This window comes from Podarcis muralis, chromosome 5 (genome assembly GCF_964188315.1).
Source record: "Podarcis muralis chromosome 5, rPodMur119.hap1.1, whole genome shotgun sequence".
In the NCBI taxonomy this organism is placed as follows: Eukaryota; Metazoa; Chordata; class Lepidosauria; order Squamata; family Lacertidae; genus Podarcis; species Podarcis muralis.
In genome coordinates, this window is record NC_135659.1 from 74,803,258 (window position 1) to 74,824,244 (window position 20,987).

The 20,987-nt window shown below is 44.1% G+C and overlaps 1 protein-coding gene across 1 annotated transcript in view; it reads left to right on the forward strand.

The window, feature by feature from the left end:
• L3MBTL1 (L3MBTL histone methyl-lysine binding protein 1) overlaps positions 1 to 20,145 on the forward strand; it is a 43,657-nt gene extending 23,512 nt beyond the window's left edge. The window contains exons 9-23 of the mRNA XM_028734942.2: positions 334 to 425; positions 1,742 to 1,846; positions 3,555 to 3,690; positions 4,592 to 4,692; positions 6,013 to 6,164; positions 7,832 to 7,908; positions 8,503 to 8,588; positions 9,028 to 9,138; positions 9,383 to 9,497; positions 10,528 to 10,624; positions 11,049 to 11,246; positions 12,680 to 12,726; positions 14,013 to 14,170; positions 14,616 to 14,678; positions 16,925 to 20,145. Of these exons, the coding sequence (XP_028590775.1) occupies positions 334 to 425; positions 1,742 to 1,846; positions 3,555 to 3,690; positions 4,592 to 4,692; positions 6,013 to 6,164; positions 7,832 to 7,908; positions 8,503 to 8,588; positions 9,028 to 9,138; positions 9,383 to 9,497; positions 10,528 to 10,624; positions 11,049 to 11,246; positions 12,680 to 12,726; positions 14,013 to 14,170; positions 14,616 to 14,678; positions 16,925 to 17,059 (1,673 nt within the window). The 3' untranslated portion in view covers positions 17,060 to 20,145. The remainder of the gene's footprint in view (positions 1 to 333; positions 426 to 1,741; positions 1,847 to 3,554; positions 3,691 to 4,591; positions 4,693 to 6,012; positions 6,165 to 7,831; positions 7,909 to 8,502; positions 8,589 to 9,027; positions 9,139 to 9,382; positions 9,498 to 10,527; positions 10,625 to 11,048; positions 11,247 to 12,679; positions 12,727 to 14,012; positions 14,171 to 14,615; positions 14,679 to 16,924) is intronic.
• The last annotated feature ends 842 nt before the right edge of the window (positions 20,146 to 20,987 follow it).

A 20,987-nucleotide genomic window follows, 5' to 3' on the forward strand; every position in this document is an offset into this window, starting at 1 on the left:
TCCGCTAACCCAGAAATCGTACCTCAGATTAAGAACTTTGAGATTGAGAACAGAAATCACACAGCAGCAGCGGGGCGGCAGCGGGAGGCCCCATTAGCTAAAGTGGTACCTCAGGTTAAGAACAGTTTCAGGTTAAGAACGGACCTCCAGAACGAATTAAGTTCTTAACCTGAGGTACCACTGTATGTGTGGCAGGAGGGCAGCACCAAGAGAGGACAGGACAGGGGAACTCATTTTCCTGTTTTCTGAACCTTGCCCCCAAAATGTCTAAATGCCAATGAAGCTACTATTGCTTTGACCATTTAAATTTGGTGTGCGTCTTGCTGTTCTCAGTTTCCAGCGAGGAGAAGACAGAAGGTTGGACCTGGGCATCTTACCTTGAAGAACAGAAAGCCATTGCTGCCCCTCTAAATCTGTTCCAGGAAGTGAGTTAACAGTGCCCCTGTTTCTGTCATCTGTGGGTATACCTAATCCCAGCAAATTCTAGGAACTGTAGTTCCATGAGAGAGATTTCTGTCAAAGAATTATTAGCACCATCTACGGACCACAGTTTGCAGGACTCTATGTGAGAATCTGTAGCAGTTAGACTGAAATAAAAATTGGGTAAATTAGGAATGTAAATATGGCCAAGTGTGAGGAAACCTCTTATTCCGTTAGAAGTCAGTCTCTATTTTCCGCTGCCTTCCACCCGTGTGTCCTTGTTTCCAACTCAACAATTTAATCATGGCTTCTGCTTTATTTTCCTTAAAAGTCTAATCATGTTTTTCTGTGATTCTTCTCAGTTCCATTTATTTTCAGTTGTTGTTTTTTTGCTTTTCTGTCAGTGGAAAATCACATGGGAGAGTAATTCTAAAAAGGTGTTGAGGGAATAAAATGAATCTACAGTGTATTCTTTTGAAAGTATTATATATTTTTTAAGTGATCCATAGTAGTTTAACGTATCTATTGGAAGCACTCTGTTTGAGATTAACTTGATTTGACCATGTAGACAGTATTTTTGGATTAGTGAGGAGGCTGCATCACTTACTCCCCATTTTCATACACGTTTTCCCCATCCTGCTGGATGTTCTAGATAAACCAGTTTCCCACATTTTCAGCACACTTCATGCTAAGCCTGAGAGAATCTGATTCCTCTTCCCAGATGGAGAACAAAGCTGTGTGTATGGCTGCTGCAGGGGTCTATTGACTAGTACCTGTGACATCACTCAAGGCATACACCTCTCTGGAGCTGCTTTGTGCGTGTTTTAATAAAGGCTGTGTTCATACATAAAGCATGGAGCATTAGACAAATAGTGTGTGCTTGGTTTGGGCCTTCTTATTCCTGCAGGGGGAAAACTAACTATGATCCTTGACTTAGTGTGGTGTCCAAACCCAGGGTTCATGCTTTGTTTCACTCCAACAAACCATGATTGGCAAGCCAATTCTTTATTATGCATATGCCAGTTTTGGTTTCTCACGGTTCCTAATTTTTTCAATCTTAAGTTCAGTTCTCCACATGTCCTCATCAGTTTGCAGGTTGTTGTTGTTTTTAAGTTCTCATGAAAACCAACTGCATTTTAATGATAAATTCTCCTGATATACACATTTTTGTATGCTATTTTTTCCAATGCACACATTTTTTGCAAACGATTTCCCCTCTAATATAATGCAGAATTCCATTGGGTGAGCGGTGTAAAAGACAAGCAACCTAGCAATGGCAATAAAACATTTTTCACCTTTTCCTGTGGTTTGTTCCTTTTAGCACCAGTCGACCCCCCAGCACAAGAATGGTTTCAAGGTGGGGATGAAACTGGAGGGGATCGATCCTCAGCACCCTTCTATGTACTTCATCCTGACTGTGGCCGAGGTGAGATGGGTCTGTCCATTTGCGTTCTCTTGCATCTGAGCTGCTGAAGGCCACGATAGGTTGCATCTAAAGTAGCACTGAGTAATGTGTCCCACCGGCGCATGGATTTCTGCTTGTGTAATGGGACTTCCCTCCGGTCTCCTTCCCCTGCATATGCCCTAAATTTGTTCTAGGAGGACCTGCATATGGGGGGGGGGGGCAGGGGGCATCGCGCATGCTGAAATCCTTGTGCTGACAGGACATGTTAGTAGGATACCACCCATTGCCTCCCTCTGGGTTTCTTTCTGGCTATTCTAAATACAACTAGAGCACAGCACCCTCAGATCTGTTTTATGAGTGTTTGCTGAAGTACAAAGCTTAAATAAGTCACCAATCTCCCTGAAATGGAGTTATCAGATCCTTGCAAAGGGTCTTGTAGAAGCTCACTTCATGGAGCACTCCAGGGCTCTGGGTTCAAGCCAAACTTGCAGAGCAATCCAGAATCCCAAACCGCTGTACTGTAGGGGGTTAGGTGCCCTGCGTCAAACTCTGCTGGGCTGGGTTGGGATCTGCTGGTTGGGGCTTTGGCCACTGTGGATCTCCCAAGAGCACCTACCACAGGTAGGCAGAAGCTACTGCCAGTAGTATTCTGGCTGCTGGCGTTTGGAGTATATCCTTGAAACAGGCTCAAGCTGGGCTAGCCAAGGATCCACTGTATTCTGAGCTGGTCCAGCTACCAGAAGGTTAATGCAACAGGTCTGATCCTGACATCTGCTGCACCTGCCTGGAGCTGACATAGCAAAAAATACTGGAGTTTAATTCCCACCTGCCAACTGTAGCTGGCAGGGCTCTGAATGTGACAATAGCTCTTCTGCTCTGTTTTTTATTTTGACATATATATTTTTATTGATGCTTATACAAAAGTTCATGCCCAATACAAAGTATCTTTGTATAATACACCAGAATAAAAAAAAGTTTAAAATCTAATCTAAAAAGAAGAAGAAGAAGAAAACAGGAGCAAAAAGAAGGAAAAAGAAAAAAGAAAAGAAAAAAGAGAGAGAAAATTTAAAAAAAAATTCAATCTTCAAATTCAGATATTACAAGTTCATTTTCTCTTTTCATCAAAAAGTTTCCAGTCTTTAATAAATGTTAGTAATGATTTGTCTCTAATTAAACATGTTAACTTTGCCATCTTGGCTAAGTCCAATAATGCTATCAACCATTCCACCGTAGTAGGTAAGGCTGTATCTTTCCATCTTTGTGCATATAACAGTCTCGCTGCTGTAATCATATATTGGAATGCTTTTCTCTGTTAAGCCCCATTGCTGCCTGCCAGGGGTTAGACAAGACCCACTGAACTTCGGATCCATCCCTGTGTTTGCAGAATCCATTTCATTAGACATTGTTAATATGAGATAGAAAGCAGATATGAACCAGTTAGAAATCAAATGTAAATGCTCACACTATTGTAGATTTTATGCACAGACTGCAGACTGGGAAATGTATGAACTATGATGTAAGCATCATTTATCTGTGCCAGATTCCTACCTCTCTGGAGGTAGAAAAATAACTGGTTGCTGGACCCAGCATGTCAGAATTTTGACACACCAGCCCAGTAAGGGATAGAATCAACCAGTAAGTTTGGCTTATCCTATCCAGAAAGAGCTGCAGAATGAAAACCCATTCATTGAGATGGCATGTCCCTTTCTGTTGCTTTTCCTGCATACAGGTATGTGGATATAGGATGCGCCTTCATTTTGATGGCTACTCTGAATGCCATGATTTCTGGCTGAACGCTGACTCCCCCAACATTCATCCTGCCGGCTGGTTTGAAAAAACAGGACACAAACTCCAGCCCCCAAAAGGTGAGTGAATTAGGGCGGTGCATCTGCAGGCACAGCTTTCAATGAGAGTTTCCATCCTTGCTGCCGGAGAAATTTTAGCATCTCTCCAAGTGTGGAGATAGCCAAGCAAGAGAATGCAGTGGCTGCCGGCATGTGGGAACCTGAATCACAGCCCTGTTTGCATAACTGAGTTGTGTAAATTGCACCATAGGTAAATTGGTTTGAGAGAGGGGCCTCAGTAGCTTTCAAGGTGTGGGTGGGGAAAACGTGGCTTTCCAAATGCTGTGGTGGTTGCTCTTTCTATCCAGTCTTTTTCCCTGATAGGGACTCAAGGTGGCTTAAAACTAAAATAGGAACAGCTGGAAACATAGAACCCCCCCCCCAGTTAAATATTAATGGGGCTGATGGGGATTAGAGTCCATTAATGTGTGTGGGGCCACAGGTTCCCCATCAGTGTCTTAAGGAAACATTCACACTGTGCATCTAAAGCACTATGGTAGCAATTTAAACAGGCATGGCTCCCTCTAAAAAAATCCTGGGAACTATAGTTTGTTAAAGGTGCTGTTTCCCTCACAGAGCTACAATTCACAGAATGAAACGGGATTGGTTGTTAAGCTGCTCTGGGAATTGTAGCTCTGGGAGGTGACGTGGAATCTCCCAACAACCCTTGGCACCCTCAATAAACTAAAGCTCACATAATTTTTTGGAGTGGGGGGTGGGAATCATGACTGCTTGAAGTGGTACCACAGCACTTTAAATGTATGGTATGAATGTGGCCTTAAAGTATCTCAGTGTCATCCCAAAAGAAGCTGACATTTGAGGAAGCTGAGAAGCACCACCACTGTTCACTTGTTTCCGTAGGTCAAAGAGGGAGGTGTGGCTGCCCACTGAAATGCTTCTTTTCGCCTCTTTTTTATTTTAGGGTGTCTAGGTTACAAGGAAGAAGATTTCAACTGGGCCAACTATCTGAGGATAACCAAAGCTCAGGCTGCTCCAAAGCACCTATTTTTCACTCCAGACAGTGTGAGTAGCTGTGATGGCTTGTGAATGCTCTTCGCAAGAAGTACCTCTGCTCACTCAGATATATATCTAGATAGATAGATAGATAGATGATGATAGATAGATAGATAGATAGATAGATAGATAGATAGATAGATAGATAGATAGATGGATGGATGGATGGATGGATGATAGATGATAGATGATAGATAGATAGATATACACACACATACACACAATCTTTATTTTACATATGTACAAGCAGCGCATTACAATCATGCATCTGAATCCTCCGGCTCAGATTCTGGGAGTGGCTTCTTCTCCAACAGAAAAAGCAGGGAGGTTTCACGTGATGCCTCTCCCCCCTCCTCTTTAACTCTCTCCTTTCCCTGGCAAACGGAATAGGCATTGTCTCACTGTCTGTGCCAGAACTTCCTGTGTGGTGCTGAGGCTCTGGTTCAACATCTGAGAGCCATCCCACCTCCTGGCTGTCCCCTCCTTCCTCAATCGCCACTTCCTGCCCCCCCTCCCTCTGCCTGTTCCTGCTCTGGCAATACCATGACAGTAGCTGACCCGTTTGCCTACAAACTAGCCCCATTCTCTGTGCTCTGGAAATTGTGGCAAGAGAAATATTTCTGCATACAACGACACACAAAAGAACCTAGCCTGCCCCATTAGTGTGGCCCCAGGATTGGAAAGCTTCAGAGGAGTAAGTTTAGTATTGATGCACATGCAGGACCCCACCAGACTGTCAGTATTTCCGGCATACTGGAAATTAAGGTTTCTGCAGTTAAAGTGGATTAAGGTCCTATTGCAGCAAGTCCCTCCCTCCTTTTAAAACAGCAACACTTGGAAAGTGACAGGGATATGCCTTGAATAGTGTGGAATGCAGGAATGAGTAACAGGAAGACGTGTCAACACTCCTCAAGCAGATCAGGATGAATGGAGGATGAATGCTCATCCTCATTATAAGCATCCCACAAACAAATCAAAGCAAATGCTCAATAAACACTAGATATCATCTGATCTCCACAAAAGTTTTGTGTAAGGAAACCAGAAGAACTGCTCAGTAAACAGGTTATCTGGAGGAGCCCATAGTAAAAATAAGGCTCTCAACAGAATAAAGAATTGAATTGGATTAATACTGTGGCCTTCAGCAGATTGATTACATGATGGAATTTAAATGAATTACCAATACTTCATTATAGCTGTTCGTTGTTTTTGTAGTTGATGCCCTGAAGGAAGTGTGAGATAGGTGCACACATCACTGCTACACCTCAGGATTGCAGCACATGGGTGCATGTATGAAAAGGGCCTGTTTTTTTCTTTCTTCTGTTTCCTCAGAACGCTGCTCCTACAGGGTTCCAAGTGGGTATGAAGCTTGAAGCAGTGGACCGCATGAATCCTTCTTTGATATGCGTTGCCACAGTGACAGATGTGGTGGACAATCGCTTTTTGGTGCACTTTGACAACTGGGATGACACATATGACTACTGGTAGGTGAGAGAGGAGCAGAGAGATTGCACAGAAAGAGCAGTCTTAGGCTGAGTTGTAGGTGTATCTTGCTTGATAAAAGCCTTTCGAAATATCGAGGGACGTTAACGTGAAGTTGTCCTGAGAGTTATAATTGCACACCTCTCATCGAGCCACTCTCTCTGTTCCCTCAAGTCTACTGTCTTGGAACATCATTTTGTATTTTGCTGGAATCTTGGTTGTAACTGTTCAAAAATGGAACCAAGTTTATTAGTATTATTATTTACAAAGATTAGTCACATTTTTTCCACTCAGCTGTTACATGGTAACTTGTACAAAGTTACTGTTTGCAGGCCTTTTTGTACTTACCTAATTTCTGTGCAACTTCCCTGTCCCAAACATTATTGATCCTGTGTTAGGGTATTTGGGCATTCGTTAGTTGATTAAGGAAAGGAGGAACCATTAAAGATGGTTTGGAAGCATCTGATGAACTCTTTTAAAAATCTACAGCTTTCCTGTAGATTTGGTGGATAGAGGTGAGGTCAGGGTGGCATGGGTGCACCTACATAGCCCAAACGTACTGCCACCTTCCTAAACCCAATCCAGGTAAGTGTAGTAACACCAGTAGGGAGCGAGTGGCGCTGTGGTCTAAACCACTGAACCTCTTGGGCTTGCCAATTTGAAGGTCGGTGGTTTGAATCTGCCCAGTGGGATGAGCTCCCTTTGATCTGTCCCAGCTTCTGCCAACCTAGCAGTTCAAAAGCAAGTAGATAAATAGGTACTGCTGTGACGGGAAGGTAAATGGTGTTTCTGTGCACTCTGGCACTCATCACGGTGTCCCATTTCGCCAGAAGCGGTTTAGTCATGCTGGCCACATGACCCGGAAAGCTGTCTATGGACAAACACCGGCTCCCTTGGTCTGAAGTGAAATGAGCGCTGTACCAGTGTTGGGAGAGCAGATCTGTGATGCCACCTCGCCACACAGCCAATGACTAGAAATAAAATATATATTAAAGGTTATCAAGAGTACAAGTTAAATCAACATCAGCAAATAAACCTCCTTTAACATATACCCTTTTTACTTGTTTTGTTCCAGGTGGTGAGGGAGTGGGCTTAAAAAAATTCCACTTTGGGGTCAATATTTTGGGCCTCTTTTAACAGCTGCCATCTTTCCAAATATATTGCCGTGCTAGCAAGTGTGTGTTGTGCTCATGCTACATAACTAATCTTATTTTCAGTTTTGGATGGATGGATCTGTCATTCTCGGCTTTCTCGCTTTCTCCTTTCCCCCACCTTAAGTTCATTTTTCCGTATTTCTGTATCAATTTGCAATTTTTAAAAAAAAGACAATGAAAATTCCCTGCCATTTCAGTGAGATTTCTCTGAATCGACTCTTTTCTGTATTTTGCCTAACACGTGTAATTTTGCAAAGCAATTTCCCCAGTATAATGTGTTTTTGCATCTTATTGTCACCAATATAGGCATTTATATGCACGCTTTACCCTTAGTATATGCATTTTTGTACACACTACTTGGCTTGAGAACTGCATATCAAAATTTGGAAGAGTGTGCATTTTGAAGGATGACTGTGTTTCAGTTTGCATATTCTTTTGGAAAGTGTACATTTGGTAGCTTTGCCTTTAAATGCAGATTTAATCAAATTTCTCCCCTGCCACTATTTGTATTGCAGGTGTGACCCCAGCAGTCCCTACATCCACCCGGTTGGTTGGTGTCAGGAACATGGGAAGCCCCTCACTCCTCCACAAGGTGAATACACAATTGTTGTCTGTTCTGCTTCTTACTGCAGCTGCTTCCACACCACACAAGACATGCCCATTGGGCCATATTGCTTGGTACTGTTATCAATTGCAAGTTTTTAGTTTTTGACCACCTAGAAACTCACAGTAGCATTCACACAAACTACACATCCATGTGGACATGATCTCCCCATCAGAAAAAGTGAAGCAGCTGAAAGTCTTTGTTGAAATGGATGTCAGTGCAGAATTTGCTGGAGCAGAGTCAGAATAATCTCTCAAAAATCCTATGATTATTCAGTTCATGACAGATTTTGAAGCAGGTGCCTTTGGGCTGGTGCCTGCATTCCCATCAGTGTATTGCTTATTTCTTAAATTTCAATTAGAAATAGAGCAGAACATCCATAAATCAATTGTAAAGCCTACCTTTGTATAGCATGGGCTGAAGGTCACGGGGTGGACAAACATTGCGGGGGAATCCACTTTATAGGTCAGTGATTTGCACATAGCTGCTGCTGACCATCTTGAGTTCCTGAGAGCTTATTGCAACTAGTGAAGGATTCTCTCTAGCAAAAGCCTGTCATCTGGCAGACCCTTTCATTTCCAGACTACCCTGATCCTGAGAACTTCAGCTGGGAAAAATACTTGGCGGAAACAGGTGCTTCTGCGGTGCCAACTTGGGCCTTTAAGGTGGTGAGTAGTCTCTACCGTATATAAGCAAACATTTCCAGGAAGGGTTGTGGCAATGGTGGTGAAATGGGTACAGGCGAGGAATCTGACCTTGATGCATGTCCCATGCAAATGTTCACAATGCAACTTTACATGAAGGATAGGGTTATCAGTGGCTATGACTCATGATGGGTCTGTTACCTCCAGTATTGGAAGCAGTATGCCTCTCAATATCAGTTGCTAAGGATCCCAAGCAGGAGAGTGCTATTGGGCCTGTGAGTTTCCAATAAGCATTTGATTGGCTAGTGTGGGAGTCTAATCCAGCTGGGTTGAATTCAGGTTGAATTTTAGCAATCTGCAAGGCTTCACACTCTTGCCAAACTAGTAAACTCTCCAAGGCCATCACTGCAGATATGGATGGATAGATAACTGTTCTAACCACTCCATTCTCTTCCCTCTCCAGAGGCAGCCCCACGGCTTCCTGATCAACATGAGGTTAGAGGCAGTGGACCGAAGAACTCCCTCCCTGATCCGAGCAGCCTGTGTGGAGGATGTAGAAGACTACAGGGTAAAGGTGGGTTTCTTCCTTGCTCAGTAGTTATACCTTATTGGTGAATCACTGAAATGTAGGCCAGTTGTTAATAGGGGTGGTTGGCCTACATTGGAAGCAAGAGCAGAACTTCTGATATAACATTGAAGAAGCAGCCCTGGATACATGTGTGTCTCAGAACATGCTTGTTGCCTTCCTCCATGCTGGTTTAATGCTCAGGAGATGGATTTCTAAGTCTAATGGCAACCTGTTGATTTGTGCCCTACAGATCCATTTTGATGGCTGGAGCCATATCTACGATTTCTGGATAGACTCGGACCACCCAGACATTCACCCAGTGGGGTGGTGCTCGAAAACGGGGCATCCACTGCAGCCTCCTCTCAGTAAGGACAAATATTGTGCATGGTGCAAGTGTTCGCTGCAGCTCTGTTTAGCATACAGCAGCACTAGCAAACTCAGGTCCCCAAGGCCTAGTTCACACATCAATTTTAAACCACAGTTTAAAGTGTGTTGGTCACACTGTTAAAAACAGTGGGCACTTCTTCTCTGGTCTCACTGCTGCCACGCTGCTGGGAGTTAAGCCATGGTTTGGCTTAGTGTTACATCCAAAGGCAGACTTTTGGTTTGTTTCTCCTCAACAAGGTATGAGTGGTAAGCCGATAACAGACCATGATTATAGCTCTTGGTTTGGAGAGAAGCAAAGCATGCACCCAGCTTTGAAAATAATGCTAAACCAATGGTTTAGCTCCAGCAGTGAAAGAGGAGCAGGGAAAATGGGAGGTAATTTTCGGACTGCACATTTCCTCTTTCCTGCAATCCATATCATGCATTCACCTTTAAGCCACAGTTAAGCTATGGTTAAGAGACGCGGGTGGCACTGTGGGTTAAACCACAGAGCCTAGGACTTGCCGATCAGAAGGTCGGCGGTTCAAATCCCCGCAAGGGGGTGAGCTCCCGTTGCTCGGTCCCTGCTCCTGCCAACCTAGCAGTTCGAAAGCGTGTCAAAGTATAAGTAGATAAATAGGTACCGCTTCAGCGGGAAGGTAAACGGCGTTTCCGTGCACTGCTCTGGTTCACCAGAAGTGGCTTAGTCATGCTGGCCACATGACCCGGAAGCTGTATGCCGGCTCCCTCGGCCAATAAAGTGAGATGAGTGCCGCAACCACAAAGTTGGCCACAACTGGACCTAATGGTCAGGGGTCCCTTTACCTTTACCTTTTAAGCTATGGTTTAAAGTGGTGTTTGAAGGATGTCTATGACCGTCTTGGTGGTTGTCCAGGGTTTCAGACAGGAGACATTCCTAATCCTATGTGGAGATGCTGCGGATTGAACCAGGGACCTTTCTGAATGCAAAGCACATGTCTTTCCCCTAGAAATCCTAATCTGGATCATTTTCCTCCCCTTCTTGTGCAGGGCCAAAGGAACCTGTCTCTTCTGCCAATGGGAGCTGCCCAACTTTGGCCTGTAAGACCCTCCCCACCACCAAGAGTTCCAAATACAGCTTCCATAGGTGAGCTCTTGCCATAAGGTACAGAGGGAACTCGTTGCTGAGTCTACTGCTGTAGGCTGCATTCCCCCAGGTTCCCATTACCCATAGCTAAGGAAGCAAGTACTGTGGTGGCCCATGCAGCTTACCTGGAATATGGGTTGTCAATGTAAGTTAATTGTGCTGTACCTGCACACTTGTGGCTCACCAAGACTGTATCCATGTGTGGATCAACAAACTTCTGTTGTTGCTGGGCTGTCACAGACTGGAAAAGCATGTGGGACTATCAAGCCCTGGCAAGATACAGTACATGGTTGCTGGGTTGCATTTGGCTTGATAGATCAGAGGTTGGATGCAGTTGTGCCTTATGTGGCATCTGCCCCTATATGTGACAGCTGTCAGTCATACTCAGAACTAAGCACTCCTTTCTGCTTCCCCTGTTCTCCAGGAAGTGTCCAACCCCCGGTTGCGATGGCTCAGGTCATGTGACCGGGAGATTTACAGCACATTACTGCATCTCAGGGTGCCCCCTGGCAGAGAAGAACCAGGGAAGAATGAAGGCAGATCTCTCAGACACAGAAAACTCCGTCCGAAAGAGGAACTTGATCGGCTTCTCTCAGCGGAAGAAATCACGGCACCATGGAAGGTAAGAAGGCAGCTGGCCCTGGTGATACACTTGGACTTCCACACTGAGATTAGTATATTATCACACCCAAGTGAAACGTTTTTTGAAGTGAAGGACATGAGGCAGGAGTTGATAATGCAGGTGAGCTGCGCACAGGTGAGCTGCAAGCAAGCTGCCGGCCAGCTCTGTGGAGCCTCCTTTTATTGACACAAATATGCAAACCCAGGCAGATACATTTTGGGCTGTGACCTTTACACATCTTCCAATCCTGAGATCGTGGGGTGGTACAAAGTTATTTCGGCACCTGTTTCCACCGCGTCATTTTCCCCTTGCACAGTGTATGACGAAGGAGACAAAAGGTCTCGAGAGACAAAGGTTACAGACAGGGCACTGCAGACTACTGAGACCGCAAAAGGTTAGACAGAGGGAACGATGTTCAGACAGCTGTGGCTTTGTCTGTGAGGGAGAGTGTGCCCCACACCCCAAGGTCATGTATGCAGGCAGGCTGAGGCTGTCTGCGGGTGGGGAGTGTGCTCCAGACCCAGCGATCATTCCTACAGTTTTTCTCTTCTTTGCTCTGTGGATGCTCCATAGAGCTTAGCCATTTTATATTACCCCTCCGTATCTATAGCAAGTTTGGGGAACCTCTGGTGCACAAACCAAAGGCAAGCCCCCACTCCACACTTCTCTGTCTGGACCATGTTGTTCCCCAGGCCATGCCCCCTACTAGCCCTGTTTTACACCCTCCTTGTTTCCCCCCAGGTAAGATGTGTCCTTGAACTCTTATAACGCTTGTTGCTTGCTTGCTGGGAGGCTAGAGATGGGTGTGCAATTGTGTGTAGAAACTAACCTACTGCTCTGCTTCAGGGTGGAACTCAACATAGTGCTAAAAAGCTTGTTCCCATCAGCACAAGATTTCTGCCGCCCCTCATGCTGTTCTGCGGGTTCTTTAAACCCTTCAGAGTGGATTTGGGGGAGGTGTTGGGAAGGAAAGATGGGGAGGAGCCCCATTGCACTAGCTTCTGCTAATGGAACTGAATCCAGCCCTATATCTGCAGTGAGACGCACTGTCCTTGAATGTTGAAGGAGCACGTTTGCCCCCATTCCCCTCCGTTACAGTGATAATCCTCAATGTGAACCAGATGCGTTAAGGAAATGCCTGGACCAGGCTTAGGCAAACTCGGCCCTCCAGACATTTTGGGACTACAATTCCCATAATCCCTGATCACTGGTCCTGTTAGCTAGGGATCATGGGAGTTGTAGTCCCAAAACATCTGGAGGGCCGAGTTTGCCTATGCCTGGCCTGGACATACGGAGACCTGGTTCAGACAATTCTCCCCTGACCTTAAAAAGATGTGTGAACCAGGCTTCAGTAAATGGGATTTACCAAAACTTGTCATCTTTCAATCCATGCACTGTGGATTTTGAAGATGAAGCTTGTTTTATTTCTCTAGGGGACGACCTCCGAAATACCGGAAAATCCAGCAGGAAGACTTCCAAAGTAAGGGCATATTATCTCTGGCTGTGTTTCTCTAGCAAGCAAAGAAAGAGCATCACCTATAAGAGTGTGTTAAAAGGTGGACAGACAATACAACAGGGACTCTTTTTATATCCTAAACAAATGGACAAAATGCACTTTTTAGTAAAAATATATATAAAAATGCAGTTTAAATTATGACATGCATTTTAAATATGATTTTTATTTTATATTTTGAGCAGTATCTTTGTTAAGATATGGTCTGATGCTTCCCGCATTTATACTGTTTAGATTACTGTGCCTATCACCAGTGACTAAAATCTTCCTAAAATGGAATGTGAGAAGGGTTAAGATGTTATTGAGATGCTTCTTGGACTTCTGTAAACCAAAAGCTTTCATCCACATGTCTGCAAGCCACCTCTCCCTTAGCCCTTTGCACAGCATCCTTTTCAGCGCTAAAAGCTGTCAACCTGGGCAGTTTCCAGGAAAGCTTCTCTCTACAACCAGATGGTGATTCCTGATAGGTTCATTAAGTCCTGCTTCATATGATTGTCTATGTTATGTACTGAGTTGAATAGGATCCAAAAGGCAGCAGTCTGATTGGTCCTAGAACAATAGGATCCAGAATGCAGCAATTTGATTGGTCCACAGGAGCCACCCAATCCAGCTCCAGGTGGAAGGGAATCCGCAACCTGATTGGCCTACAGGAGAATCCCGGAATTAGCCAATCACGTGGGGCCCATTGTGTAAATAATGTATATAAAGCAGACATTCTGGGGGAACTTCCATTCCTCCTCACCACTATGAGCTGAATAAAGAGCATGAAATCCACTCTCGACTCGGAGTATTGGGGAACTTGTGGCCCTCCAGATGATGGTGGATGACTTCTCTCATCCCTGCCCATTAGCTGAGCTGGCTGGGGATTATGGGAGCAAAAGTTAAACCATTTCTAGCCAGCCACATGCACACTTAGGTTGCAGTTTAAATAAGTGCCTATGCACATCCCTGATGGGTTGCAAATCGGCCTGGATGGATGGATCAGAACCAGGAGGAAAAGAAGAAGAAAGCAAGCCCAGCTGGGGTGCAGTGATTCTGTGAAGGATTTAGCTTCACTCATGCACCGCTTCCATGGATTTATTTTGCAGCAAGCATGGCTTTGCTGCTGTGCTGTTAGGTCCTGCTTGGCCCTGAATCTCTTCCAGGCTTCACAAATCATTCAGACGTTATTACCCTAAGCTCTGAGAGAAGAAGAAAAGGGGCCTCTTTCTTTGCACGTTAGCCTGACTTGATGCTTTGAATGTCATTGCCAGCTATTTCTTCAGACAATATGCACCAGTCTCTCTTTATGTCAGCCTTGTCAGCGCACCCAGACCGTTCCCTCTCCCTCTGCTGGGAACAGCACTGTAAGCTCCTGCCTGGAGTGGCTGGGATCACAGCATCTACTGTAGCCAAGTGGACCATTGATGAGGTGAGCCATTCCTCTTGTCGTTATCATTACTTTTGATTGATTTGGACCCCGCTTTGTAAACGAAACATACACAAGATGCCTTAGTTCACATCAGTATATAGTAAAAAGCAAAGTAAAAAATGCAGGTGCACCCCCCAAAAAAAGACAAACAAAACGGAACAGGAATTTTACGCAGCACCAGAACACACAATAACATGAATTTTATACAAAGGCCAGGTTAAATAAAACCATCTGGAATATTGGGGAGTTTGGGTTTGCTGTTGGTTTGGTTGTAAGTTGTTTTGGGTTGCCCTGGGCAAAAAACAGTGACTAACAAATTCAATAGATGGTAATAATAATACATAGGTTTTCTCTGAAAGGCAGCGGGGGGGGGGGGGGGGAGAGAGAGAGGGAAGTGCTTGTTTCCATTCCCACAGTTATTTCCTGTTGTGTCTTTTCTGCAAAGGTCTTCAGCTTCGTACAGACACTGACAGGTTGTGAGGACCAAGCAAAACTCTTCAAGGATGAGGTAAATTCCATTGGTATTTGGAGAACGATGCAGTAGTAGAACCATCAATTGCAGGCTGGTCCTAGAAGCCCACCTTGGCAACACCACATCCTGTTTGGTATATAGTTTCCCCTGTGTTCTATTTCCTCAGAGACAAAACCAAAAGAGATGGGATTGATTCAGTGTAGCTAACATTTTAAATATCTGATGTCTGTGAAGTGAATTTCCATATTTTCAAACTTATATAATAACACCATGAAGATCACACTCAGGAGTTGTACAAACAGGCAAAACCACCAGGAGCCTTTTTCTGTTGGTCTGGCTGAGAGTTACATGGCAACCACCTTCCTGGAGACAAGGCCGCTCCCCTACTTTTCATATCAAACATGATTTAGTTTTGGCCCACAGCAAGCAGGAGAGGAGAGCTGGTCCAGAGAGAGGATGGCAGGAGGCCCAGTGGCTCCTTCCACTAAACCTCCGCGAACGTCTGCTTCGTCTAGTGTCCATTCCGGTGAATGTCTGCGGCAAACCCACAAGTACCAGAATGGATTACTTCCAGGTTTGCAAACCGCTCCGTGCATGCGCAGATGCGGCGTTTTGCCCTGCATCCTTTTCAGTTAGGGGCTGGGGCTCCGGAACGTATCCTAGTTGCAAAACAAGGTACGACTGTATAGCTACAAAGCAATGAGTTTTATGAATTTAATTCTTATTGATCTTACTGATCTTCGTAAATTTACAACATACTAAGCAGAAATGACTGCAATATCCCTGGCCTTTTAGAACAAGAGAGCAAAAGATGCTACATGCAAGAAAATGTGGCCATGTGATCACCTCATTTCTGACTGCAAGGGGTTAACTTATTTATAAAAGTATTTTAACATGATCCAAAGTAAAGTGGTACCTCGGGTTACAGACGCTTCGGGTTACGTGTTTTCAGGTTGCATACCGCAGGAAACCCGGAAGTACCGGAAAGGGTTACTTCCGGTTTTCGCTGCTTGCGCATGTGCAGAAGCGCCAAATTGTGTCACACGCGTGCGCAGACGCAGTGCTGCAGGTTACGAACGCTGCAGGTTGCGGACATGCCTCCATCACGGATTATGTCCGCAACCCGAGGTTCCACTGTATCATTATACATTGTACAACTAGCTGAGTAGGGAAAAGAGGTTGAATGGCAACGGAATTGGGGCTCAGCTTTCAAAAAGAGTGGTACCATCATTGGGTTGACACCTGGCAAAAACCCATCAAGAGGGGCTCGTTATTGGGGATCAGCAGTTGCTTAGCCACATTATGCATAGGTCTGCAAAGTCACGTTTTCAAATGCTGAAAGGCCATCAATAGGGATGGGTGAATTTGTCAGCTTCATTTTCTCATTTTTTCCAATCTTTCATTACACATTCCAACATCAGTTCACAATATTTTTCTTTTAAAAAAGGCAGCTTCATGAAAACCCTCTGTCCACAGTTCCAGTCTCATGTACGAATTTTTGCAAAGCGCTTTCCCCGAATATCATGCATTTTTATGTTATTTTCACGAACGTATGCATTTTTGTGCACACTCTACCCTAGTATATGTGTTTTTGTTCATGTTACGTGGCTGGAGAACTGCATTGCAAAATTTGGAGAGGTGCAGATTTTGAAGGGCATCTGCATTTCAGTTTGTGTATTGTATTGGCAAGTGCAGATTAGGTGGATCTGCCTTAAATGTGAGCTGAATCAAATTTCTTCCCCATTCCAGGTCATTGACAATATTTTCAAATGTACCCATTGAATTATCTCAGTGTTGGTGCTTCAAAAGTATTTATTGATTCCTGGGGTACATCTGCCCTTTTTTTTGGCAAATCCAGCATGCAAACATAGACTGGCCAGTTCTTGGAAAAGCAGATAACACTTTGCCCACAATATTCCCTTCTCAAGTTTTGGATGCCAACCATAACTATCACACAGGCGAGGCATGTCCTGGAGTCATTAGCTGTATACATGGCCTGGTGGATCAGGTTGGGATGAAACTTCCTGGCGCTGGTCAGATGCTAGGATGTGATGCGCTGTTACGAAAACTGCATTTTATCCCAGAGGAAGCATTGGGTGCAGATAGCTTGCAATCTCAATCTCAAACCTTTTATTGGCATATCGACAGAATTCTAAAAGGTTCAGTACAATAAAATCACTCAGCAAAATCCAGCAATGAAAACGCTGTTGTATAACATTTTTGCTTTGTGTACGCTTGCATGAGAAACAGGCACCTTCAACCATCTCTCTTTTCCTCCCCAGATGATTGATGGTGAGGCATTCCTTCTGCTGACTCAGACTGACATCGTGAAGATCATGAGCGTCAAACTTGGACCAGCGCTTAAAATCTACAATGCCATCCTCATGTTCAAGAACGCTGATGATACCTTGAAGTGAACCACCCTTTGACTTTTCTCCCACGTGGGAGCTGCCAAACTCTCTGTCTCGGCAGAGTAGAGACCTTCCCGGCTGCTGCAGCTGTAAAATCCTGCCAACTTGCTCTCTCTTTTGAGTCTTCGTCTTTGTTTACATGCCAAATCCATTCCCTGTCTGTCTTCCTCCAGCCAGCCTTTCCAAATACTGCCCTGATTCCTGTCTAGCAGTGGAGCTCCAGCACTGACCTGCCCAATCTCACAGACCCTATTCTCCTGATGGTTTTAAAGGCACACGCAACAGGAATTTGGAGATTTGGTTTGCTATCGGGTTTAACCTGCCTTGAATTTAACTTACTCAGCTGCCCAGGTTCTTACATTATAAAGTGTGCCTGGATTCACATGATCCAGAAGAGGAAAATATCTACAAATGGACCACTGGCGTGATCACCAAATGGCAGCACGCACTGGGAAGCAGCTCTGATGTTTCAGGGCAAAAGTCAGTTTCCTTAATAATCAGGGATTCGATCGTGAACTTCACAAGGGGCAGAGTATCTACAATATATCCAGGGACTGGCACTAAGTGTTGGTCCTTCCAAGACAGGCTACTGGACAAAGTACATTATTGATGAAGGAATCCATCCTAACAATTCTGGAGTCATTGCTGCTGTTGCAAAAAAAGAAAAAAAATGGTGCTCAGAATTTATAGACTTGTAATATTGCCATGCTACTTGTGGAGGATGAGAGAAACAAAGAAGATCATGTAATAATGTTCCTTGGTTTAACTTCTGTTCCTTCTGCAAATCGCACTTCAAGCAATTTTTCTTTTTAATATAAACAAGCAAACTAGCAACATTAGTACTTTAAGCAAAAGCATTCTTCTGATCCATGGGAGGAGTGACTGCTCTTAGGGATAGCCAGCTAACGTCCTTCTGGCCTGGCAGGTGCTTGTATTGTATGAGAAAAAGAAAACAAATTCTGTACAATGCAGCAATTCTTAATTTCTTTGTTCTGGACGCATCAGCTGTGCCCCATCAAACCATATTTAGTTCAGTGTGTGCCAAATGTTTACATTCAGCTGCTTGACAGTGTCCCTTGAAAACGAGAAGCTGGCTTTAAAAAAAAAAGTTTTTTACCATATGGATACAATGTGAGCTTAAGCTTTCAAGCTTTTGAAAATAATTCTGCTGTTGACTACATGGGGTTTTTTCCTGTGCCCCCTTGATGTTGACTAATGAAGCAATGGCAGAGGCTGTTCTGATGAGCTACTTTCCCTATAGTGTAGCCATGTGACTAAAAGGCTCAGGTTGCAACATCAGTTCTACCCTTAGATAGTGAGGAACTGGCCTCAGGCGGCAGATTTCTGAATGCCGTTAAAGGACAACAACTATCCTATTAATGTATTATTGTTTGTTTGATGGAGGTTGGAGAGCCATATGAATTTTCCACCTCCAGTGCCAAAATATCTTGGAATGGTCCTATAGAGTTGGGGGATCCCTTCTAATTTCAGCAGTCCCACATTTAATTCTGGACCTTTTCCACTCCATTCTCCATTAGTCATCTCGCTTGATGGTGGTCCCATGTAATAAATTATGATTGAAGGCTTCCATACACAAGCAGTGATTTGGATCTAGGTTTCTTAGACCCAAATCCAACCCATTTGCTACAAAGCATTCTAAGTGTATTTCCTAGTGTATGAACCTCCTTAAAACCAGCTTAAAGTTGTTGTTTTTTGTCCTGCTTAAATCTGTGAAGGAAAGTCTAAAGTTCCTTAACCATACATACACCAGCAACATGTCTCATAGCAGTGTGGTCTGCGAAGTCTACTTTCTAATGTTTGGGTCAAATTCATGCTAAGCTTCCCATGGAAATGCAGCATTTTGACTCTGATATGATTGAATGCTTGGTCACTATTTAGGTCTCTATTTTAACTGCTGGCTGCTTGCTGTTCCAAGATAAATTTATATATTGATTTCTCTCTCTCATGGTCATGGCAAGCATTTCTTTTTTTAGCAAGTTTCCTGCTGATTGCGAAATATCTTTCCTTTGACTCCCCCTCCTGTTTACTTGTTTGGAGGCAGATTACTGGGAAGAAGGACATTTTTCATTTTTGAATCAAATCCTTCTAACAGATGCTGCTGGATGGTGCCAAACTATCCCCATATCCAAAGAGATGCTCTTTTTAGTCAACCAGGAAATATGAAGAAGGAAAGAACCACTTGACATGCCCAGGTGATTCTTGGTGGGTTTTAAGAGGAAAACTTCCTACTTTTCTTTTTTTTTAAATGTCCAGTTTGCTGTTTTAGCTGCTTGTATAAAGATCAGTCAGCTTATTTGTAGGAAACAAATCCTACAAAGCAAGATTTTGTTTCATTAACATTCATATTATGAATGTTCTTATTAACATTAATTTTAAATCTCCAGTTATGTATACATTCCTCTTGTATTTGAGACAGAGACTTTGCCAACTCAATGGATGGATTGCTGGGAGTTGCAAGGCATTTGTCTCTGAATTTGAAACTGGATGAGGAGGAATATGGCTGGTTCGGGACATACTCTGCTAAGCAGAGGTCTTTAGGTGCTGTTAAGACCACTTGAAAGAAACAGGAAGTGTTTAATGGTGTTGAGGCCATCTTTGCTATTGTCCTGCTGGAACTATAGCCATGAAGAAAATGGCTTCCTTTGTGCCATTTTGAGACAGTGATGGGCCAGTTTGCCTCTCTGCCTCTTCAAAGGTTTGAGCCTCTGTTGTTTGGCTCAGGTGAAATGTAATTTTCTGATGGGTCTTGTACGCTGAACTGCAACAGGTGGCCTCTTGAGGTCCTCGGTGCCAAATGGTTATTCATGTAGGCTTTTGGACTTGGGCACATAATCTGTCCTAGATTTCACACCAAATCCCTCTTCCCCACTCTGTCATGCTGGCTACTGAGCAAGCTGAACTCGATTTGCACCAGGAATGGAGTCTAGATAGTGCACTGCTCCCATTGACCCCAAGTTCCTCCAGAGAAGACAATTATCCTTAATTGGAAGTGTGTAAAATGCGTGATCTAATATTGTGTGCTTGTGTTTTTGTGTATGTATGTGTGGGAGACAGAAACAATTATTTTAGTTGTTAGGAATATGCACACTTTTAAGTAACTCCAGCCCTCACCACCCATTCCCATTCATCTACTGCCATAGGTGTGCAACCTCATACTTCTTGTCCTTCTGAGGCAATTGCACAGATGGCTAAGGGATATTTCCTGCTATGATATGGTTGGAACCTTATATTTGGTGTAAAGCAGGGGTAGCCAATATGATGCCCTCCAGATGTTTTGGACTCAAACTCCCATCAGTTCTAGACAGCATGGCCAACCATCAGGGAAGATGGGAGCTGGAGTCCAGAACATCTGGAGGACATCATATTGGCTTCCCCTGGTATAAAGAAACCCCAATCTTATATGTGCGCATGTATGTGAGGGAGGGTTAAAATGAAACTACCTTTCCTTTGTTTGCTCATTGCTATTTCTGCACATGTTGCTGCCAAACATTTGCTCAGAAAGGCAGCAAGTGTCAGAGAGAGAGGAGGCAGCCTGGGCCTCACCAGATTCTGCCTTGAAACCTTTGGCACCTCTAAGTGGCAGGGCTGATGAAGACCTCGGCCAGAGGCCCTAGAGAGCTTCTGCCAATCTCAACAGATGGCAGAACCCTAGATGGATCTTGCAAGATATAAGGCAGCCCATTTTATACTGCTTGTATGTCCAGTTCCATTTACTGCTGTTGTTTTCCTTATGTTTAGGAATACTGGAGAACCAAGAGAAGCACCAGACTGGTTCTCAGAATCTCACCTCAGTAGGCTATTGCCCGCTCTGGCACTACTGTTGTCAGTAGAATTATGTATTAGCTGAAACACCATAGGAGTTATTTTGTCTCAAGCATCTAAATAATAGCTCCTTTTTGCGGGGAGCTAATGG